A 24,658-nucleotide genomic window follows, 5' to 3' on the forward strand; every position below is an offset into this window, starting at 1 on the left:
GCATCTTCCTTAGGAAGGCCCCTTTCCCTGCTAATGGCTGTCTTTCTCCTCCCTCCCTTCCCTCTTTCCTTCTGGGCTACCCTCCTGAAAGCTAGAGCTCAGCTTTGTGGTCTTCTGCCCTAGACCCTTCCACGTTTTACCTGAGTGGAATATAGTGCAGCTCCTTTAGTTCAGTGGCCTCAGTGCTGCCCCTGAAACCCAGACTCCTACAGGTCTCCCTGAAGCCCCCAGCCCCCTCACTGCTTTCCACTGTCTGTCTTTCCTTACCACACTGTCTTTGCTGGATTCCACCCACCCTCTCTTGAAGATCCCCCCCACCAGCTGCTGTATGACCTCTGATCATCATCCATCACCTTTTTTTTTTTTTTTTTTTTTTTTAAATTTTTTCGAGATAGGGTTTCTCTGTGTAGTTTTTGGTGCCTGTCCTGGATCTCACTCTATGGACCAGGCTGGCCTTGAACTCAGAGATCTATCTGCCTGGCTCTGCCTCCCAAGTGCTGGGATTAAAGGCGTGCCCATCACCTCCTTTTAAAAGGAGAAACTAAGGCAGGAGAAATCTCTGCCTCATTTGCACTCCCAAGCCAATACTGTCTGTCTTCCACATTATGCTCTTCAGGGAGGCAAAGATGTCTGTATCCTTGTCACAGGACAAGGCCTGAGGGTTAAGACTCGTGTGTTCCTTATCATTGACTCCTGGGCCTTGGCTACCTTCCTCCCTGCCTGCCACTTTGTGGTGACACTGGATTTTCGCTGCCTTGGAGCCTGACCGATGGATGACTATTTGTCTACCTCGGAGCTTCTAAACAAGGGGCATGTATGATTTATCTCGAGGTCTGGACCAGTTCCTTGGGATGTAAGGTGAGTGGACTCAAGGCACTGCCCACCTGCATCTCAAGCTGCCCGTTCATGCTGGCTCATCTCTGTAAGATATCCCTTTGCTAATTTTGTAATTCTTAAAGTTTTCCAGGGTCCTCCCCTTTGTCTTTTGGAGAGCAAGAGGGAAGAAGACGTGCTAAGCATTTGGCGGGTTAATGGAAATGTTCTTCTGATTTTTCCTGACTGTGTGCGTGTAGCCTTTGTCTCAATAGTTTAGCTTTGCCAGTGGCTGCCAAGCCAAATGTTCCTTTTAGCGGCATGTACTCCCCCTTTGCTGAATATCATACATTCCTCTCCAATGAGTGGGACATAAAAATAGACACTGGGTTCTGTTGTGGTCTCGCTGTTTTTAGAATGGACGTGGCCAGCTGAGCCCTGTTCCCCACATGGGCTGACGAATGCCCTACTCTGCTGACTGACCAGGTTGCAGAGAAGTCAGGAGCCCAGGGCATGAAGGGCTAGTGGGGTGCTGCCGTGAGCTGAGGAGATTCTAGCCTTCCTCTTCTGTTCCCATGTGTCCAGGATCACAGGGGACACTCAGTTGAGCCCTGACCCTTTCTACCTTCAGCCCGCGCCATCACCATGACCTCATGGCTACTGCCCCTTCCTGTTACCTTTGATGCAGCATCCTTCTGCAGGGCTGGCTCAGGAGTCTGGGTACTGAGAGAAAGCTGGCATGACCTCCTTCCCATGCCTGAAAAAGACAGACTGTTTGGAAAAGCTCGTCCCTGACATCCAGAGTCTTCCTGTTTGCCACCTTGGCCTGTGTGGGCCCCGGGTGGAGGTGGTTTGGTCTGGCCTCTAGAACCAGTGCAGTCTGGAAAAGTCGGGTGAGCTGCCACACTGGCTCTTCTGTAATGAAAAGGGGACAGTGAGTCTGCTCCTTCATGTCACTTCTGGGAAAGTCTTCCATGCTAGGCATGTCTCACATGCTCAGTCAACTAAAACTTCTGGACTGTTCTTCCCAAGTCTGTGTGATGTGAAATCACCAAACTTCTATCTCTGGGATTGAGGTACACGTCATGTAGTGTCCTGGTGGCTTTTCAACAGGTGCTGGGCCCTCTCTTGCCTTGCTCAGGGCCTTGGGAATGTGGTACCTGTTTTCTCTAGGGACCTATGGCAGACTGAACCTGGAATGGGAGAGCTGCACTGCGGGTGCTCCTCTGGGCACCCCCTCCCGGGGCTGAAGCTGTGATCCTCCCCATGGGTTCTCTTGTCCAGCTACCGCTCTGTTCCATAAGCTTTCACAGGGTCTAGGGGTCCTGGGCCTGCCAAAGCTCTGCCCTCTTCACCTCCCGTGAGCCTGGAATTATTGGGCTGTATTAGTAGCCATGAGAGACAGCTGTAAGGAAGGCCAGTTCGCAGCAGGCCATGGGGGGAACACACAGAATGGGAACTGACCCATGAGGGATGGCAGTTCTGCAGTTTTACATGGTCTTATTGAACCCATTCCTTGGTTCTTCAGCTGAGCCAGCATAGATGGGGACCGGGAACCAGTTCTTCTCCTCCTCGCCCAGCCACCAGAGAGTGTTTGGATATCTTGGTCCACAGTCCCTTCTCTTCTTATGGGGATAGCGAGAGGTCGTTCACCAACAAGGAGGAGGAGGAGGTTGACTTGTGAGAGAAAAGTAGTCATGCTTTAGGTGCAAAGTTAAGGATCACGAACACATAGAGATAGACAGGTTAGGAGCTGCTGCCTCCTCTCCCTTCCCTCCTCCTCTTCTTCCTCTTCTACCCCCCCCCACCCTGTCACCCCCTTTTGGTGTTTGTTTTTTGGTACAGGGGGTTGCTGTGGCTTGTTGGCCTGGTAATTTCTTGTCTTTTTTTTCAAATTTAACTTTTTATAGATTCTTTGTGGATTTCATATCATGCATCTCAATTCCACTCATCTCCCCATCCCTTCCCATTGCCCTCTACCCTTGCAACCCCCACTCTGCCCCAGGATAAAACAAGATAAATTTTGAAAGAAAAGAAAAGTCTCATTGTAGAAGCTGTAGTATAACGCAGTGAGTCACACGGGCCTTTAGTCCATACATTGTTATTTGCAAATGGTCATTGCAATGAGTTGTTGGTCTGGTTCGAGACCTCTGGTTTTTGCCACATCATCGATACTGGGCCCTCACCAGGGCGCCTCTTGGATATCCTGTTGTTGTCCTGTGTCATGGAGATCCTGTAACTTTGGGTCTGCAGGACCAGCCCCTGATAATTTCTATAATGCCCAGATTGGTCTGGAACTCACAGCAGCCCTCCTGTCTCAGCCTCCTGAGTGTTAGGATTATAAGCAAGAACCACTGTACCCTGGCTCCTTTTTCTTTTCTCTTTTCATTTCTTTCCTTTCCTTTTCTTTTCCTTGATGTGGGATGTCTTTCCCTAAGCTATGAATACATTTTATTACCATTGCTTAATGACAAAGCTGCTTTGGCCTCTAGCAAGGCAGGCTAGAGCCAGGTGGGAAATCCAAGCAGAGAATCAGGGAGAAGGGGGTGGAGTTGGGGAGACACCAGCAAGCTGCCCGAGAAGCAAGGTGCGAAAGTACTTGTAAGCCACTGGCTACATGGCATAGATTAATAGAAATTGGTTAATTTCTTTAAGATGTAAGAACTAGCTAATAATAAGCCTGAGCCATAGGCCAAACAGTTTGTAATTAATATTAAGCTTCCAAGTGATTATTTTATAAGCTGCTGCGGGACCAAGCAGGACAGAGAAAAGTCTCCAGCTACATTTCTTTTCATTTTGCTTTTAGCTTTTTGGGACAGGGTCTGTCTATTATGTAGCTCTGGCTGTCCTGGAGCTCACTATATAGACCAGGCTAGCCTCAAATTCCCAGAGATCCATCAGCCTCTGCCTCCCTAGTGCTGGGATAAAAGGGGTGTACCACCACCATGTTTTCTTGTGTTTGCCTTCAAAGTCCCCAAAGCAGGTAGGCAGCTGTTCCTGGCAGCATGCCCCTTCTAAGTTGATGCCGCTTCCTTCCCACTGGGAAGCTGCAGAGCATCTGGCTACCCCAAGCAGCTGTCCCTCCAGCCGTGACACAGCTGTGGATTCGAGGCCTGGCTTCCCTCCTCAGAGTCTGACCACCCACATGTCAGGATGTCTGGCTTTGCAATCCATAGTTTTCTAAGCAAAGACCCCAACAGAGTGGGAGATCCTCACCTCCACCCCCCCCCAAAAGGCCAGGGCATGGCAAACTGGTTTTATGTGCCTTACTCTACAATTTCCAGATCAAAGTCAACCCTATCTCAGAGTCTTGGACATTTCCAAGCTATTTTTAGCAGTTGGCTTACTTAAGGAAATCATCATGTCTGTCTGTAGCAAGTGCCTTTGTGTCCACTAGGGAAGTTGGAAACAGGCAGTGTTCAGAATGCTGGACCTAGAAATGATCCTGAGGGCAAGTGAGGTGGTACTGTAATCTCAGCACTCAGGAGGGTAAAGGCAGGGGGATCAGGAGTTCAAGGGCAACCTCAGCAATATAGAGTTTGAAGCTACCCTGGGCTTTGTGAGACCCTGTCTCCAAAAAAAAAAAAAGGTACTTTAAATGCTAAATAGAGTGCCGGGTGGTAATGGCACTTGCCTTTAATCCCAGCACTCGGGAGGCAGAGGCAGGCAGGTCTCTGAGTTCGAGGCCAGCCTGGTTTATAGAGTGAGTTCTAGGTCAGCAAGGGCTACACAGAGTAATCCTGTCTCAAACAAACAAACAAACAAACAAACAAACAAACAAGTTGAATAGATTAACAAATGGATACAGATGGGTCATGTGATGGACAGGACCCTGCCATTTCCATGACATTGTACTTTGGCCCTGCACCCAGGCCTGGGAGTCTCTTGATCTGAGCTGAAATCCCAGCTGCAGGGTCTCCTAGTAGACTAGTGACCCAGGGCATCTCCATCTTCCTCCCCTTTTCTTTATTTTTCCTTGAGGGGATGCTAGTGGCAATATTTAAAGGCCCAAGCTGGGACTTACAATCCTCCCTTGACCTGCTGAGTTCTCTGGGGACCACATGCATATACCAGTATGGCCAGCCCGGCCTCCTATACACCTACCATGTTGGATCCATGGTTCCTTGCAGAGCCAAAGTGTGGATGTCTGTTTCTTAGGGATGCTGCATTTCCAGGCTGCCTAGGCTCTTGGTTTGGACTTGTGTTCTTCATCTCTAGGCAAAAGACAGCTAGCTGCTGGCTTCATATTCAGGGAACACGCGGTGTACTTTCCAGAGCCTGAAGCTCATATGGAAGAAGGGCTGTGTTCAGTTTTGTCCTAAGGTCCCTGCATATGGATAGGATCCCCGATAGAGTCTTAGGATTTGCAAGACTGTGTGAAAATTCATGGAGCATTCCAGGATACCACCTCTGCACAGTGCCAAGGGCATGTTCACTGAGAAAGACCTGTGCTAGGGTTTCCTAGCCTTCTAAACCCTTGTTGGAGCCAACCATCTCTTAGCTTGCCATCTTGGGAGTTTCAAGGTCCTGATCTCCAATCCCTGCCCCTTCCTGCTTCACTGAGAGGCTAGACAAGTTGCTTCCAGACTGCTCTGAGGCCCTGCCATTCAAAACCTAAGTGTCTAGGGAACAGGAAGCCTGACTGATCATCTTCTCCCTACTCCCTCTCCCCTGTCCTTTCACAGGGTGTCTCTATCTGTGTTAATTTACATTTTTTTACTTCCTACCCCCCGCCCCCCCCAAAAAAAAAGAAAGGAAGGAAGAAAGAAAGAAAAGAAAACAGACTGGCCCATTTACCAGGTGATGCCATGTGTGCCCCAGTGTTTTCTGAGTCAACACAGGTTGAAATGATCAACTCAGTTGACCAGAAATGACTTTGATCTGCAGCATGGCAGTGTGCATCTAAAACCACACATGGAGAGTTTAAACCTTTGCCTTTTGATATTTTGTTTCTGCAACTCTGGAGAAATTAACCCTGAACAGGGCAGCTAATGTGCACAAAGATAGTCCCAGTGACCTGGATCACAGGAGTGAGGGTCAGCAGGGGCAAACTTTTCAAGAAGAATGTTAAAGTAGGTCATGGGACAGCTACCGAGGGAGGTGTTCACAGCCACAGTGGCTGTGGGCTGGGAGCAGGGCTGTCAGTAAATTGCTCTCCTTGCAAGTGTGAGAACCTGAGCGGAATCCTCTAGAACACAGAAAAGAAACTCTGACGTGGTGGCAGGCACCTGTCTTCCTAGCATTGAAGGTGTAGATCAGACTGATCCTTGCAGGCCAGCCAGCTTAGCCTCTAAGTGAGTTCCTGACCAGTGAGAGAGACTCTTTATCAAAGAACAAAGTGGACGGTTGTTATATAACATTATTCTTGGAGAAATGTGAACAGATATCTGCTCACCCCAGATAGGAAACCAACAGCAGATAGAGTTAGGACACCACCAAAGTCCAACTTGGTGATCCAGTGTGTTTCATAGGGGGTTATTTACCGGAGTACAGGTGGAGAGGGGGGGTCATGTACAAGTGCAGAAATGACTCAGACAGCTGCATTACCAAAAGCCCATCCCAACATAGGTGACATCTCACCAAAGCTGGAAACCGGAAGCATACTGCATAGCCTACAGGCAGCTCAATGAATTGGAGAACATTTCTTCCATGGATTTCAGTTCACTGAGCCACTTCGGCTTTTTTGATAGCATCTCTCAGCAGTCCTCACTGCTTATATATGCTTGGGAGGGAAGAGCCTAGTGAATTTGATTGGATTCAGGGACTTCCTAAAGCCACTGAGTTGTTTACTTTCTGAATCTCAAGAAGAGTCCTTCCAAGATGGAATTCTTTTATCTCAGGGGACTTTACTATACAACACTGGCACCCGAGGAACGTGCTTGAAGGTATCCTCTGACCTCTACACATGTGCATACACCAATGCATGTACATTGTGAAGATCAGGAAGGAGCTGAATGATGCTCATAATGCGTTGAAGAAGTGATATCCCACATTACAGACCCAGCAAGACCATGGCTAACATGTATGAAGATGTGGCACAAACAATACTGTCACGGGGGAGGGGTCATGACTGACTTTTCTGAGCTTTGCTTTCCCATCTTTCTAAAATATCATTTGTTATTTTATTTTGACAAGAAAGTGGTGGAAGTGACGGGAAAGTGAAATTTGCAGGATTGATTTTTGAGATCGAGAATGATGAGTTCTGTAGAGCGGTGATCATGTGGCCTGCAGTTAGCTCTCCTTTGATGGGGGGCTCAGAATTCCTGGTAATGATTTCTGTCAGAACTGCTCAGTGGCAGTGTTTTAGAGGTCACTGTGGTTGTCTGGATGTGGGTCAGGAAAGTGGTCAGTCTGTGTACAATGACGTGAGGTATAGACTTTGTTTATGTGGTTTCCCTCTTCTCTGAGGACTCTGATGCCCTGAGGAGCCCACACATCCTTCCTCACCTGCCTGCATCAGCCCTTCAGGAAAAGTCAGAACCATGGTGGACCCAGCGTGTGCTTACATAGCCAACAGGGATCCTTGGTCATTGCTATGATTCTGGTCTTAGAGCTGTTCAGGGCACACTGTGACAGGGCTTGGCCTCATAGCTCCTAATGTGTTTCAGATAGATAGTAAGGACCTCTATGAAAATCGTCACTTGGAACCAACAGACGGCTATCGGCTTATATTGTTACGGTGTCTGCACGTGTGTGAGGAAGAGTGTGTGTGAGCCAACTGTCTGTCCCAGAGGGTTCTAAGGCTTGCTCTCACTTGTCTCTTCTGTTTCCCCACAGAGTCAGATGGAGTTCAGCATCTCATCCTTATCCATCCAGGAGCCCGGCACAGCCACCACGACCAGTGATCCCAGGCCCCTGGCCAAGGCTCCTCAGGGCACACAGGCTGCCAAGCCTTCCCAAAGCAGCAGATCCTCTAGCCTAGATGCCCTGGGACCTTCGAGGAAAGAGGAGGAAGCATCCTTCTGGAAGATTAATGCTGAGCGTTCTCGGGAGGGGCCTGAGGCCGAGTTCCAGTCACTGACACCCAGCCAGATCAAGTCCATGGAGAAGGGAGAAAAAGTCATGCCCGCTTGCTACCGCCAGGAGCCCACCACAAAAGACAGGGAGGTCAAGGCTATGCCCCAAGAACAGCAAACCCTCTCCAGCATAAGCACAGAGCAAGAGGCACCCCAGCCTGTGCAAGCCCCTGCCAGCTTGCTGCCCAAGGCCACCCCGATTAAGTCCCCAGAGAAGCCACCACCTCCCGCTGCCCAGCAGGATGAAGACGACGATGCTCTGTTCTCAGAGCCTGTACTTTCGCAGGTGGGTGATGGTGCCACGTCCACACCAGAAGTGGGGGACACATTCTTTCACGGATGTCCAAGGAGGGCTCACAGGATGGGACAGCCACCAATGTCCCCATGGTCTCCTTCCTCTCCACTGAGTTCAATTTCCAGAGCCCATGTTAAAACTTATCTGGACATGGTGCAATGCTTATAATCCCCATACTGAGGAGTTGGAGACAGGTGTATCCTTGGGCTTTGTGGCCTGCTAACCTAGCCTACTTGGTGAGTTCCAGGCCAAGGGTAGACCTTGTCTGTAAAAAGTGTATAACACACACACACACACACACACACACACACACACACACACGCACGCACACACGCGCGTGCACACATTAGCGGGGGTGAGGATGGATTGTCTGATGTGTCTGTTCACTTTATAATGTTGTCAGAAGCAGGAGAGCACTAGTAGAGAACCAGGTCACTCTCCTCTGCTCTGTGCATGCTGGTGGTGGATGTGACAGGGATCTGCACTGGATTTTGTGCAGCTCTCTGGCCCCTGGCACTGAGGTAAACTGAGGTCAGGGGCCCCTGAGGCAGAATCAGCTGTATTCATCTGGGTCTTTTTAAATGGAGTGCCGTATATAGGTTGTATGTGGCTGGAGTGGAGGTCCACATCTCATTTCGTCATCTCTGTCCTTCTGCAGATCAGCTCAAGTAACACCCTCTTGAAGACGGGCTTTGATTTTCTGGACAACTGGTAAACGGTGCTACCCGGAAACACAGCCAAGAGCCCCCAGCGTGGCCCACGTGGTGTTCAGAGGAGAAGGCGTCTCTGCCTGTGTATTTTCCAGTTTTCTCTGCTCTTTTCTTAGTCTTAGGGGAACTAGGAAATGTTGCCGGGTTTTCCTTTCTTTCTTTCTTTCTTTTTTCTTTTTTTTTTTTTTTTGTAAAACCAAATAGATAAATATGCTATTTTCAAGGATTTGATAACAAGTTTTACACTTGGGATTTTTAAAGACTAAGAATCCAGTAAGCCTTGTAAATAAAACTGTTCCCAGCTCCACCCCACTTCTTCCTCCAAGAAGGTTCTCTGACCAAGTCACAAAAGGTCGCAAAGGCGAGTCCCTCTTCTCTTCGCACCCTCCCCACCCCTTTTCATGGAGGGTGGGTGCTGGATGGAGATGGGCTGTTGGCTGTCACTGTGGAAGAGTCATCCTTAAAAATGGGCTCACCTGGTACCCTCCCTTTGCTGAAGCCACATTATGTGTCCTCCCCTCCCCCACTTCTAGGCAACAGACCAGTGGCAGGTGCCCTCTAGGCTGTCCTAGAGCTTTGATGGTTTAAAAGCAGCCACCTGTTGGCAGGTCTTCTCTCAGCTTCTCACTGTTTTATACACAGCTGCGGCAGCTTCCTTGGTTTTTGTAGGAGTTTTCGTCCGGAAGTTATTATAACTGTCCTGCTCGTGTTCCAGTCCTGGTCACTGTCCGAGTCAGGGTGGTGATAGCGGTGCTGGAGAACAGGGCTCTGCTGATTCACTGTGTTCCAGCCTTCCTGTATGAGACTGGCAGGCTGGCCCATTCCTCACCTTGGTCTGGTCAAGCTGTATCATGAAGGCCTCTCCCCAAGGCCTGGCCACCTTCAAGTGGTTCGAGAATCTTTCCCTTGCAGCCCTGAGAGCTCAGAGCAGCAAGGCTGGGTGAGGAGCATGGGCCTCACCCAGACCTGCTGTTCTCTGACCTCGCTGCCGCCCAGCTGTGGCCCCCAGACCACGTGCATTTGCCGGAGGTGCCAAGCAGATCTGTGATATGGTCTACCCTTCACCGTCACTCCGTTCTCTTCACCTGAAGCCTTAATCTCCATGAGCCCCCTCCTCCAAGCGCCTGGTTTCAGTACTGAAAGGTGTAACCTTCTTAATGCCTGTGTCATAGTAGGACTTTCTGAAATAGCTTCTGGAATATCCTGTCAGGCCCTGTTCACCAAGGTAAAGCACACATAACTGTCCTACCTTTATCCTCTCTCCTAGGAAAACATGCCAAAGCTGTACTTAGCCAATATTGATGTGATACCTGCCAATTAGCTTATGTCCTGAACCTCCCTTGGTCCCTTAGGTTTGGGTTTGCCTTCCTTTAGCAACTGTTGACCCGCCATCTTTCCATACTGTTGTAGAGCAGGTAGGTGATGGGGAAGGAAAGAGGGGCTTCTGGCACAGGGAAGAAATAACTTCTGAGCCACCGCTGGCACAGGCAAGCCACAGTTGGCACCACCCAGGCTGGCACCCACTCTTCAGGCTACCAGGGGCCTACCTTCCCACCCCGTGGTGGTGGGTTGATTTCAAGCCTGTGCACACGTTGTCCTTCCCTGTAGGTCTATGGTCCATAGCATTAGCAGAGCAGAAAGGAGAAGGCTCGCCCTGCCCACCTGACCAGGGTGACCTGTCTGCTCTCTGCAGACGTTTTCACTTTCCCACTTTCTCCTAATTCCTTTCTCGTTTCTACAGTGAAAACATGGAGAGGGGCTGAGTGTAGGCACCGTGGTGTTTCTCAAGGAGGCCTCCCAAGAGCAGGTGGGAGATCACAGGTAGGGAGTCTAGGAGGGATCCTAAAGGACCCACCTGACCTGGGGATTGTCCTTGCACCTGGGCAGGATCCATGCCAAGCTGGCTTCTTGGTCTCCCCCAGGGACTATGTGACAGTGACCAGGAGATTGACCAGTTACTAAGCGTCTCCCTCCATCATCATGATGAAGTATGTTCATTATTTTTCTTTAAAGCTCTTCTTTGGCTGAAGCCTGTGTATGATTTGGACTCCACCCCATGCCCAGGCTCAACACCTGGAGGCAGCTCCAGGGCTCTGTGTCTTGCTCTTGGCGGTTATATTTGACAAAAGTTCTCAGGAGCCCAGACTCTGCCTGTCCAGGTTGACCCTGAATCCCAGGCCCTCCAGGCTCGGATGGGCTTCTGTTAGGAGCAGCGGAGTTGGCCTCCTGGCCAGGTGCACCCCTCCTGCCAGGGCCAGGAGTGGCCTTCTGTTCCTCACAGCACCCTCTCCTTTGATACATATTTTCAAAATGGTAAATTCTTACTGACAACTTGTAACTTGGTCCTATTTTATACTACTAGCCTTTAATAAAGCCGTTTTAAAAATGAGAGTGCGTCTGTTTTGTTTTGTGCTGTGTTCAGGAAGCTGATCCAGGTGGTGGGAGTTTAATGCCAAGTTGTGTTTCCTAGGAAGATGTCATGAAATATCTACTCACCCTATATAGGTCACTAATAGACCAAAGAGAAGATTCCATCCAATTCTACTTAGTGAACCAGTGAGTTTGTTGGGTGACTTACTAGAGTGTGCCCTACAACCAGGAAGTTGCTTCCTCAACATGGTGGATTATCTTGCAGCTCCACCACTGAAGAGTTGCCAAGTCAAACTCTCCCTCCTCTATCTATATCCTAGGCCACCTCCAGGACCAAGTGCATCAGGAGGGAGTGGTAGCTGGAACCTCAGTTTGCCCCTTTGTCATGACCTCATATCTAGCTCCCACCATGTTCTGGTTTCCTGTGGGCGTGGTCTTCTGCACCACAGCAACTCTGCTTTGGGACATCAGTTGTCGTATCACGCCTAGGTGATGGCTCCACTACAACATGCAATAAAGAAAGGGTCACACCTGTGGGAGGTAGCCCATCGGAGTCTACACTGTCCCTTGTGCAGCTAGTGGAGGTGATGGCCCAGGTGCATCTGCCCCAGCAGACAGGTGACTCTGTCCTGGAGATGTAACCAGAACGTTCGAGTTCATGCTGCCCATCACCACAATTACCAGCGGGCAGAGGCAGAGATGCAAGAAGGCAATGCACCAACACTGTAAAAACTGCCCTCCATCTCACCTCCAGGCAGCAGGCCTTATAGGAAGTGGGAACAAAGGCCGTCGGTGATGACTATGTTTAGTTTCATCCCTGGTCTGTTGGTCAGCCACAGCCCTGAGGTTCGTGTGCTGGAGCACCTCTCATTGTGTCTCCTGCACTTGGTCCTAGTTATTGTCTTTGTACAACTGGGTTTGCACACTCCCACAGCCGGTGAACCTGCTTTCCTCCCATGGCGACACTTGGGGTTAACTCAGAGCAAACACCCATTCGCAGTGTGCACACACTGAGCTACTGACAATGTGTACATGCATGCACATTCCCCCTGACCACAGGAAGAATCCATGTTCCTTTAATGTAGAAAGCCAAAGTGCCCCTGTCTGTCACTGTGACCTTCCAGAGGGGTCACAGGGCCCTCAGGTAACAAGAGCTACAGAAAGACTTTCCAAAGACCTGTTCGTAGTACAGTGACCCCCGAGCAAATGCTGAATTCCTTGACTCTCCCTACTAAGTGATTACAGTTGAGGTGAGTTTTTGTTTTGGTGTGGAAGAAATTCACTAGCCTAGTTAATTAGTCCGATCCAGTTTGTTGCCTAGTGTAGATAGAAAAATTTTGAATGTCACTTTTTTTGTTTTGTTTTGTTTTTTGTTTTTCGTGACAGGGTTTCTCTGTATAGTTTTGTGCCTTTCCTGGATCTCACTCTGTAGACCAGGCTGGCCTCGAACTCACAAAAATCTGCCTGCCTCTGCTTCCTAAGTGCTGGGATTAAAGGCGTGTGCCACCACCACCCGGCTTTTTTTTTTTTTTTTTTTTTTTTTTTGGACAGGGTTTCTTTGTGTAGCCCCGACTGTCCTGGAACTCACTCTATAGATCTCCTTACCCGAAGTCCATGTGAAACAGTAGCTCTGTGACATGGGACAGGATGAGAAACCGGAATGAAACTAAAATGCAGACACAGGGTCAGCACACAGTAGGACTCATATGTCAATTTGAGTGGCCTGGTGTTGAGACAGCCTGACATCAGGTTCCCTGTAGCCTTTCTTGCCCTTGGGACTCTGACAGCCATCTTAGTAGCCTTCAGAGAAACGGCATCACTGCAGCAAAACCCGCCTTTTGCAGCCAACGCAAGTGAGAAACACAGATTGCTGTTAGGGATACAGCCGGACAAAACTCGCCAGGTCCCTGTCACCAGCCATCTGGGTCTCTTCTCAGCAAACTGCTGCTCTCTGCCTCCAAACATCACGGGTGACTCATGCATCTATTTTTGAATTTTCTGGATTGGATTTTAACCCAAATCAACTGACAGCAGTCTCTGCTTTAGGATCAGAATGACCAAGTCATGTTAGCCAGCATGGTTGCCCTTTGGCTATGATGAAAAGTGTCTTTGCCTGTTTGCCCACTGGAATGGGAGCCCCTGGACTGGGGTCTCCATCAGGCACTGCAATGATATCCCACATGGTACCGAGACTTGTTGCCGCAGGCTGTTTTATGAGTTGCCATCCTCCTCCTATGTGGTGGAGGTTGGCAGGGCTGTGTCCACAGTGGGGCGGCAGGAAAAGCAGGGAGGGAGCTCCTCCATTTCCATTCCAGGAGTATGAAGGTGCCTGGGCTCACAGATACTCAGAGTAATGCGGTGTGTGCTGGAGAGGCAAGTCCCTGCTCCTAAGAAGGTGTTAGGAAATGGGAGTGCCACTCTGAGGGGTGGAGTCAATAGTGGAGGAGAAAAATGCCCTTTTCTGCTTCCCTCATGACCCAGCTCTGGCAGTTCAGTTTAAACTGAAAAATACTCTATTATTTACTTTGGAACTTCCTGGGAACCCCTTGGCCTGTCTAAGACGTGACATCCATGGAAGCCACAGCTGCTGTCTCAGCCTCAGCATCCAGACCTCAGCAAGCCTCGAGCTGCCTCCCCCCTGGAGGTTCAGGACACCAGCCATGAGTGTGACCCTGGAGGAGGAGGGGCAGGCATGGCTGGTCTCTTAGGGGCTGAAGCTGAGTGGAGGACAGTTCCTACCAGGCAGAGTCACCAGGTTACCAGACTCAGAAGGTTCTGGATGAGTCAAGCAATTGAAGCCGTGTGCTGAGCAGGGAAGGGTAAGAACTGGGCACTGAGGACTGGTCCTGGCCTGCAGATGAGCATCCCATTCTCTGCAGCTCAAGGGACAGAGGCAGGGTCACCTGCAACCCCCAGGGGTGTCAGAGCAGCTGAGTTCTCGAAAAGGGCCTGTGAGTGCTTGCCTGTCAACCGTTCCCAGAGGACGGGACCCAATCTCAAAGGGTTTCTTGCTGGTGTTGGCAGGAAGGTAGATAGTCCACAGACACTTGTGCCCCTCTTCCTGTCTATCAGACTATTGAAATAAGGACGCCAAGGAACTGGAATGTCCCTGAGTCTGATGCCGAGCAGAGGAAAAAGCTGCAGTCCAGGGCCAGCGGAGGGAGAGCCTGTCTCTTGACAGATTCACATAGTTCGGATGAATTGTCAGACCACCTTGGAAGAGACTGGGGCAGAGACGATGGGTCAATGAGGAGCTGGACCACACCTTGAGTAGGATGACTTCGCTCTTGCCATCAATTTCAACCTTAACCTCACATCAGTAGTCCAAAGATGGCCTTGGTCACTGGACCTCTTTGTTCCTCTTCCAAGGTGGCCACAGTGATTAAATCTCCTTTAGATGTATTTCATTATGACTTGCCCATGTCATTGGCCACTGAGGATGGTGGCTGAGCCTGTCTTTCGGGGCTGCTAAAGCTGGTAACAGACTTAAGTAGGGAGGTCCCAGAAATACAAGGGCTCCGCCCTCAGAGGCGGATGTCAACTCACCCAGCGTGGGAAGCTGAATTTCCTGGCCGCAAACAGCCTATTCCTGAATTTCTGCCTTGTGCTGAAGGACAGAGAATGACAAGCTTTTGTAGGGAAAAGGTGACAAACCACCCCTGAGTGTCTAGGAGCCAGAGAGTGTCACCAGAGTGGAAATCAAAAGCTATAAGTGGCCTTTTTCTCCCCCTGCGACAGGCCCTGGGGATCTGGCAGCAATCACCTCTTGTGGTGTCAAAACTTGGCCAGATGCACCTAGAAACAGGTGGCTGTAGATGCCGCGCCAGCTGGCCCTGCTCAGAGATGCCCAAAGCCAGAGAGGATTCTAGTGGGGTGTCAGGTCCAGTGACTCAGGGAGCGTGCAGCACTTTGCAGACACACATGGGATACAGCTGGCCCTCCTTCCCTCTGAGCCATGATGCAGGGCAGGCAGGGTGGATACTGCTCTGCCCCTGACAACGTCAAAGGCCCATGTGGAAACAGGCAGGCCTATGACCTAGGGCTTGAGAAAGCTTGTAACAGCCAGACCCTGGTATCATCCACACAGACAGAGTCAAAATGATATGGCAGTCGTCAAGGTCAGTCAGTCCATGCCCTGGCAGCCCTAATAAGCAAGACTCAGCCACTTGTCCCCAATAGGCCAATTAAACAGACAAGCAATAATAATGAGATGTGAGGTTGGGGAGCTGACTTAGTGTGTTAAGAGTGCTTGCTTTGCAAGCCGGAAGACCCGAGTCTCAAGGCAATAGTGTCATCTGCTTGGCAGAAAAGGCACCAGCTTGTCTCCCAGAAAGAGGTTTCACATAGTTCTAATAACTTATCAGACCACCCTACAGGATGAGACTGATATCTAGACAATGATGGGTCAGTGGTGGGCAGGACCACATAGTGACATGAGATGTGCATGTCCTTGGCCCTCTGTTTAAACTTTGATCTCACTTCAAGACTATGAAGCTGGACTTGGGGGAGATGGGACTTGCTAGATCTCTTTGTCCCTCTTCCCAACATGGCCAGTTTCAATATATCTCCTTTTTCTGCTTTCCACTTTTAATTTGGTTCTTTTAACTGGTTTATTGAGGGTGAGTGGCCAGACCTGACTTGGTGCACAGGTTGTGATCCTCTAGTTACATAACAATAACACAGATATGGACAGAAGATACTTGGCACCCTGTTGTGATCTCATATTCACAGAGACCCACATATACAAACACACATACACACAGATACACACAGACACAGAGACACACAAACACACAGAGATACACGAATACACTAACACATACACACAGGGATACATGCACACACACACACACACACACACACACACACACACATACAGAGATACACACAGACACATGCATACAGAGATACACACAGACACACATGCATACACACACACATGTGAAAAGCAGACAAAGATTTATTCATAGTGGCTGTAGTGGAAAGAGTCTGTCCTCATGAGGCTTAAGTTTAGATAGCTTTTTCTTTGTTGTTTTTTGCAGACTGTTGGGCCTGGAGCATGCTAGGCAAGTGCTCTGCAGCTGAGCTATAGTCCCAGAACTCTTTTGATTTCTAACTTTGATACAAGGTCTCACCAAGTTATCCAGGCTGGCCTTGAGCTTGTGACCCTCCTGCTTTGGTCTCCTGATTAGCTGGAATGGCAGGCTGGTACCTCCAGGCCAGGCTCCCTCCAGGCCCCTTGTTCATGGGAGAGTCAAGCCACAGAATGTGTTAACAAATAAAGGCAGGAGTCTGGAATTGGGTAAGGGGAAGTGGGAAGTATGCGACCCCTGGCACAGACCTCATCATGGGATACTTCCAGAACTACTACAGGCCAGTGATCCTTTTCCTAAGCAGAGGCCAAGCTGCCTGAGGGAGGCAGCTTCTCCACTAGGCTTGGGCTATCCTGCTCTCACTCCGGTATCCACATCATTTTATGTTCCCACTCCCACCCCAAGCCAGCTCTTCACCCACTTCTAACAGGCAGGTCTGCTGGATTGCCATTGTGGGTGGGAGTTTTGTATTTCACTCTCAAGATGTCAGCTAATACCCTGCAGCCCGCTGGAGCCTAGCTGGCCATGGTTCCCTGAACCGGGTGGATCAGGAGTCCCACTAGGACCGTCCAGACCTTCCCTCCTGGCCACGGGCTTCACACACTATTGATGCACACTGACGTTTCTGCCAGCCTGCTCTGGGCTGCAAAGCCTTGACTCCTTTCTCCTTGCCCCCCCCCCCCCGTTTCTGTCACCCTTGCCTCTCCGAGATAAACTGAAACAATGGTGTGTATCTCTTCCTATTCAAATAGTGTATCCATTTCTAGTGCCTTAAGGCGCTTCACAAACCACCCCAGATTCCCACAGCTACAAACAAGAGAGAATATTGAGGTCACTGTCTGTGGGTCAGAGGCTGAGGATCTTCCAACCAGACTTCTGTCTCTGGAGTGGCTCATGTATCCCGTCAGCTGGCATAGGACATTAGGGTGACTGGCTGTATGCCTCTCCTGTTCCCCAGGCAGGAGAGCCAACTCAGTGAACAAGTTCCCATGGCAGTGTCCAGGGAGAACAAGGCCACCTCAGTTCTCCAATGTGTCCCCCTGGCTGGTCCCAGAGCTAAAACAGGGTTACTCCTAAGATAGTTGGAAGCCCCAGGAACTGGCTGATGAAGAGTGGAACTGTGTGCACCTAAGTCACCTCGAACATATGCATAACCCCAGAGAGAACAGGTCCCAGGAAGGGGCCTCTAGCACAGCCTAGTATTAAACACATGTCCCTTCTCACCCACCATGTTCCAGCTCCCAAGGCCAGAAACTATGTCTGACTCACATTGTCCTTAGTTAGCGCCTGCCAATCATGTATTTTCACCCAGGTGACCTGCTTCATTCTTTAACTTTTCTTTGGGCCTTGACAACTGGCCACTCAGGTCCCTGTCTGTGACCTTGGGTAAGTTCTTTCCCTGGAGATTCTGGAAGACTCTAGCTAAGACTAGGGAAGAGCTGGGTTGAGGGGTTCCATTTTACTCTGGAAGCTGGGAAGGAAAACCATGGGCATGGATTTAAACAGACCAGGGTTCTAATGTCTTTCAGCTCCAACCAGCCCCCAGGTCTTGTGACCCTTCTTATTCATCTCTGGTAGTTCCTTATTTTATCATTTTTATTTTTTAAAAATAATTTATTTTTATTGTATGGGCATTGATGTTTTGCATGCATGTATGTCTGCATGTGTGTCCAGTCCCCTAGAACTAGAATTATAGTTGTGAACCACCATTTGTGGGTGCTGGGAATTCCAGGTCCTCTGGAAGAACAGTCAGTGTTCTTTTTTGTTGTTACTGTTGTTTCAAGATGGGGTTTCTCCATGTAGTTTTGGTGCCTGTCCTGGATCTCGCTCTGTAGACTGGGCTGGCCTCGAACTCACAGAGATACGCCTGGCTCTGTCTCCTGAGTGCTGGGATTAAAGGCCGCTGCCCGGCCCAGTCAGTGTTCTTAACTGCTGAGCCATCTCTCCAGTCTCCGTTCTTATTTTTTAAATTAGTTTATTTTTATTTTATTTGTATGACATTTTACCGACATGTGTGCATGCATAAGAAGGCTAGAAAAGGGCATCAGATTCTCTGAAACTCCTCTGAGTTCCAGACAGTTGTGAGCCACCATGTGGGTGCTGGAAACTGAACCCAGATTCTCTGGAAGAATAGCCAGTATTTTTAATGGATGAGCTATCTTTCCAGGCCCCAACATTTTATGATTTTTCAAATATCTGTGCCTTGCTGGGTCTGATGATGTCAGCTACCCGGGAGACTGAAGTATTCAAAGTTCAAGGCCAGCCTGGACAACCATCTCAACATGGGAATTGAAAAGAGACGTGTGGATATAGGTCAGTGGTGGGGTTCTTGCCTAGCATGTGGGGAGAGAGAGAGAGAGAGAGAGAGAGAGAGAGAGAAAGAGAGAGAGAAATGAGTGTGTGATGTCTTTTGATAAAGGTAAGGAGAGAAACATGCCAAATGTGGCTGAGGTTAATCTAAAGAGGAGAACTTGGATGGTGTGTTTATTATTATGGTGATTTGGAGTCTTAATAAAATCTACCAAGTAGATTGCGGCTTCCAGCGGGACATTGTCCAGCACACAAGGCTCCTTTGAGGCCCATTCCCTTAGAGTTCTCACTTCACACTTAGTGTCTTGTGAAAGTTTGGCTTTTCAATGGTTTGCCTGAACTGGTTTGAATCCCATATCTGTCCGAAGGCTTCCCAGTGGCATTCTGTAATGAACCAGCTCTCTGTCTCAGTTTACCCAATTCCTTGGCGTTGCCACTTCTTCTCTGTCTGATGGTCTTGGCTCTGCAGTCCTTGTCCAACCTCCAATCTCTGTTCTGTCCCCTCAGGGAAGACTGGTTCACTAGGAACTCTTTTCTCCCGAAGGTAGAGACCCGAGCAGGGAGCCCCGTTTGTGCCTCTCCTTAGGGAGCTTGTCCCTGACAGAGGGGCTCTGCTTCCTCTTACTCTGCCTTTCTACAAAGGGACGTCTCCTCCCTGCTCCATTTTGCTAGGCATTCACACTTCTAAAATGTGCCCCTAAATAGCTAAGATGTTAAATGCTAAATAATCATTCTTTAGTGTTCCAACATTCTGAACATCCAGTGACCTTTTCCTGTTCTTTAGTTCTATACATCAATTCACACAGAGCCTGCCAGTTGCAGTGAGGTTTAACTTATAGAAAACTAATGCAGGGCCACAGGATGGGTTGGTGGGCAGAAGCATCTGTGGCCAAGCCTGATGACATGAGTTCTACCCCAGGGACCCACATAGTAGAAGGAGAGAACTGCCTCTCACAAGTTGTCCACCGACTTCCACACATGTACCATGGCACATGCATGCCTACAAGGTGCATGCGTGCACATATAGACAAAATAAAGCCATAAATCAACACATAAATAAATAAATGTAATTTTAAGATTGTTTATTTTACATGTGTGAGTATTTTGTCTGAATGTATGTCTTTGCACCATATAAGTCCCTTGTGCCCACAATGGCCCCAAGAAGGTGTCAGCTCCTTCGAAACTGGAGTTACAGATGGTAATGAGAAGTCATGTGGGTGCTGGGAACTGAACCCAGGTCCTCTACAAGAGCACCAAGTGCTCTTAACCACTGAGCTATCTCTCCAGGCCGATTCTTTCTTTCTTTCTTTCTTTCTTTCTTTCTTTCTTTCTTTCTTTCTTTCTTTCTTTCTTCCTTCCTTTCTTTCCTTTCCTTTCCTTTTCTTTTTTTCTTTCTTTCTTCCTTTCTTTTTCTTTTTTTTTTTTTTTTGAAACAGGGTTTCTGTCCTGGATCTTGCTCTGTTGACCAGGCTGGCCTCGAACTCACAGAGATCCACCTGGCTCTGCCTCCCAAGCACTGGGATTAAAGGCGTGTGCCACCGCCACTGCCCAGCAATAAATGTACTTTCTAAAAATGGGAAGTAATATGTTTGATTTCAGAAAATTGAGGACTAGCCCCAAGAAGTCAAAGTCAACTGCAATATTCCGGCTAAAGGGGGTGGGGGGGACATGCATGCTTTAGAGGCTCCTGCCCCAGCTCCCCAAGATAGAGCTCCAAGGCCAACAGTCCATCCATCTCCCCAAGACACTGGCCTTCGGCTCGCCCAGCTTCTCTTCTCACTGGCTCTCCTCTCCTGTATTCTGGCTTTGATGAACTGGTGGGTCATGAGTCTGGTGACATTCTTACCTCCCTCAAGAATTCCCAGACTTGCAGAGAAAACACTGGCCAGTTTTTGTCCAGTCTTGTCTGGATAGTTAAGGTGTGAGGAGGACAGACCAAGAGACAAATGGCTGTCCTTTCCTCTTTCTGCTAGAGGGTGATGCCAGCTCCATACCCTCGGTGAAGGGACCATTGAGCCTTTCCGAATCCTCAGATGGAGAGGCAGGAGGAAGCCTGGGCCTCATTCTACCCCAGCATAGTTGTTGTTTTTTTTTTTTTTCTAGGACATGATCTCATTTGTCTTGCTAAAAGGCTTTTTCTCAAAATGCACATTTCATTTTCCATTACTTAACGGACACATGATGTCCCAGCTTCCTTCTGAGTGAGTTCATTCAGTGTGATTATATAGATTGTTCCGAGTCACATGTAAATGCCAATAAATCTCTACATGTTCCTTTTGGCACAATGGTAATAAAAATACAATAAACCACATGTGTCTGGGTTCGGTTTAGTTCAGGAAAACTGTTAGTTTGGAAAACAAAGATTTTATAAATAAGGGTCCAAGGCAATCAAGGCAATGTGTCTCCTCTTTTGAGGAGAGTTTGGCATGAACAATATTAGGGCACAAATACGTGCATGGGAAGGCTGGAGCTTGGCTGGGAGGTAAGGTAAAGAAAAATCTATCCTCGGCACTTGTTAAAGATAGCCTAGCAGACTACTGGGGAATGCAGTCAGTGTTGTCGGGACTGTGCAGTGGAGTGCTTCTTTGCAGAGGACATTGAGCTGTTCTCTGCATTCAAGGAAGGAAAAATGATCATTCACAGCCCAGGGGTTGAGTGGGGTGGATGGTCAGGACTTGGAAAATTACTGAGGAAATATTAGCAGGAAGGGGCACTCTGGCTAAAGGAAGCTAGCAGACTAGAGTGGACAGATGTCCCCTGGTAGGAGTGGGCAATAGAGGAGGAACTTGATCTGATACAGGGGAAGTCAATATGTCTGGGAGGGCTCTTGCTGGACTCACTAAGCAGCAGGAAGGCCCAATATTAGAGGCACCACTTTGAAGAGGATTCTGAAGAGCCAGTTCTCACTCAGCCTTGTTTCCTCAGCTCCATACCCTCCCGGCTCCTGTGGAGGATGTCCTCTACAAAAACCATTCTTGCTTTGCCAGCTGCCCTTACAAGGCTCTGCCATCAAGTGGCCAGAAAGAAGGTCCAGAGACCCGTGGAGGGGACTCATTTCTTCCCATCCGCCTCCTGGCCATGTGCTGGTCTTGAGAACACTGCCTCAGTTCTTCTCCCTCACATTGTGCCCTCTGACAGCTGTAGCAGAGCTAGCATATAGCTTGCTCAGCCCTCAAAACATTGCCCTGAAGGCATCTCCTTTGGAGAGGCTACCTTCTACAGCTCCAACATGAACAATGCTCCAAGGAATCTCCACAGCCGTAAAGACATCCGGCTCTTTGCTCACCACTTGGCAGCAGCTCTTGGTCCATTGATTCCTCTTCACGTTCCTGAGAGGGCAGAGGAGGCAAGCGGAAACCAGACCCACCTCTCCTTGCTCCACATGACTGGGTGAGGTTTCTGTAAACTACAGCTTCCTTGACAGCCTGCTCCCTGTGAGGGCCTGTCAATCAGAGAGAAGCCCTGGGAGAAAATGAGAAAGCAGAGAAAAGCTCCCCTTTTGGACCTGACCGTGGGGCCATTGACAGCTGGTGAGGTGGCATAGCATTTGAGCAGAGGCAGGACCGGTCTGGACTCTAGGAACCCAGCAAAGGCAGTGTGTGTTTGACGGTTCCATTCCTCACGATATAGCAGGAAGTGTGAGTTAATGAATACCAATGTTTCTCGTGTGTGTGTGTGTGTGTGTGTGTGTGTGTGTGTGTGCACACGCGCGCGCGCGCGCACAGAAAATGTGGTAGGCCTAATAATAGCCTCTAAAGGCTTTCAGGTTCTAATCCCAGAACACTGACATTGTTGTATTGCCTGAAAAAAAAGAGAGATTTAAAATTACAGGCCTTTTGGGCAAGAGATGTAGCTCAGTTGGCAGAGAGAGCTTGACTTGTGGCCCTGGGCTTGAGCCCTACACCATAGAACTCAAGTTTGGTAATGCATGTCTGTAATCCTAGCATTCGGAAGTTAAAAGCAGAGGATCAACATTTCAAGGTCATTATCAGCTACATAGCTAGTTCCAGATTGGCTACCTAAGACTGTTTCAAAAGAGAGAGAGGCATGCTGGAGAAGACTCAAACTCTGTTCTCAACACCCACATGGTGGCTCATAAACACCCATAACTCCAGTTCTAGAGGATCTGACACCCTCTCCTGGCCCCCAAGGATTCCTGCACTCACATGGTGCACATACACACTCAGGAGCACACCCATACACATACAATTTAAAAAATAAATATTCTTAAAAAGTAATTTTCAAAAAGATTACAGGCCTTAAAACTAACAGGTTATACTGGACTTTTCTCTGTGCATTCAGCAGAGGGGAAACGAACCCTACGGTAGATGCTGCCGTGGTCCCAGGTGGTAAAACCTAAAATCAAGATGCAGAATGCTCACACTGATCTCCAATAACCTGTGTCCCCAAAGAGCTAAAGAACACTCATGGACATGCAAAAATATTTACTAACCAAGCTAAAATTCACAATCAATTAAAAATGCCCAGTCATGCAGACAAAGCAGAGAGACACGGCCCATAATGAGGGGAAATCAATCATTGAAACTGACCCAGAGCATGGATTAAGAGACAAGGACACAAATAGGGTTCCACAGTGTTCCATGTGTGCACAAAGCCAGAGTAAGGACGGAACAGAGATGGAAAAGAGGAAAAACCTAAGCCGACCAGGAGAGACGGAAACCACATTGGCTCAGGTGAGAAAATGCATCAGATGGAATGAGAAGCAGACAGAGAAAACGGAAAACAGAAAAGGTTATATACTAGAATCCTGGGGGGGGGGGGGGGGGGGGGTGTGAGGGCTGCAGTGTTGGCTCAGCAGTTAAGAGCACTTGTTGCTCTTGCCAAGGACTGGGGTTCAATTCCCACAACCCACATGGTAGCTCACAACCAGCTGTGATTCCAGTCCCAGGGGGTTCAAAACACTCTTCTGACCTTCAAGTGGACACACTAGGCACCCACATACATACATGTAGGCAAAACACTCAGACATAAAATAAATCTTAAAAAAGGAAAAAACAACAACAGAAAAAGGGAAAGAAAAAGAAAGGAAGAAAGGAAGAGAAAGTGAACAATTTACAAGGCCAGATGGGGGGTTCAGTGGTTCCAAGTACTTGTTCTTACACAGGACCCAGGTTCAGTTCCAAATTAATGATAACCTCTGTCTCAAAAACCGAGGTGGAGAGAGGCTGAGGCAGAGGTGTCTGGTATGACTCCATAGGATGAGGGATGGAAATGCAGACACTCTCCTCTCCTGTGGTGTGTAGACAAGGAGTTCAGAAACTCCGACACCAGAGAACAGCCGAATGGTGACTGAAGCTACAGGACCCTTACCCAGGAACGCAGAGGGGCTGAGAGGAGCACCCAGTCAGCCAGAGCAAAGGCAAGTGACCGCGCCAAGGAGACCATAAAGATAGGCTGGAGGCAAGGGACAGCTAGGGTGTGAAAAGAACCAGTGTCACAGAGGAGACTTGGTCCGGGACTGGGGCTGTAGATCTCACATGGGTCTCAGTGACACTCCTATTTCAAATGGCTGGCACTGTCCTGATGAAGTGAGTTGAGAACTGACCATGGGGATAAGATCCCAGAATTCAGAAGGTAGATTCTGGGGGACAAGAGAGCTAAGTCCATATAGTGCGTAAGATCTGGCAAACTCCTAAGATGGTGGTTCCCAGTATTGCGATGGGAAGGAGAGAGTTGAGACACTTCTGGAAGCTAGGTCGTGTGTGAGAGTCGGTTCTTTAGACATCTTCCCTTGTCAGAACTCTGAGCTGTCTGGGGATGTGGCCATTCTCTTCCCCCCCTTTCTAGTGTCTCCATCACTCAGTCAGACTAGGAGACACCTCCCCTGGCTTGCCCTTCAAGCCTTAGTGCTTGAGGACTTGCCAGGGGGAGGTTTCAGCGCAGGAACTCTGAGTTCAAAGTTGCTCCTGTTATTCTATCTGTGTTTGCTCCCAGAGGCTCCAGTGCCTGCCTGGCTGTTCTCTTTCATTGGAAGGAACAAAACCGCCCCTCACCACATAGTCTGCAGACAATGAACTGGGCTTTGTCTCC

General features: G+C 48.9%; 1 protein-coding gene across 1 annotated transcript in view; it reads left to right on the forward strand.

Annotated features, from left to right (window-relative positions):
* The window catches only part of C5H1orf198 (chromosome 5 C1orf198 homolog), a 28,677-nt gene extending 17,454 nt beyond the window's left edge, over positions 1 to 11,223 (forward strand). Inside the window, exons 3-4 of the mRNA XM_036188336.1 lie at positions 7,591 to 8,115; positions 8,783 to 11,223. Coding sequence (XP_036044229.1) covers positions 7,591 to 8,115; positions 8,783 to 8,839 — 582 coding nt within the window. The 3' untranslated portion in view covers positions 8,840 to 11,223. The remainder of the gene's footprint in view (positions 1 to 7,590; positions 8,116 to 8,782) is intronic.
* The last annotated feature ends 13,435 nt before the right edge of the window (positions 11,224 to 24,658 follow it).

Source organism: Onychomys torridus, chromosome 5, assembly GCF_903995425.1.
Source record: "Onychomys torridus chromosome 5, mOncTor1.1, whole genome shotgun sequence".
Classification (NCBI taxonomy): Eukaryota; Metazoa; Chordata; class Mammalia; order Rodentia; family Cricetidae; genus Onychomys; species Onychomys torridus.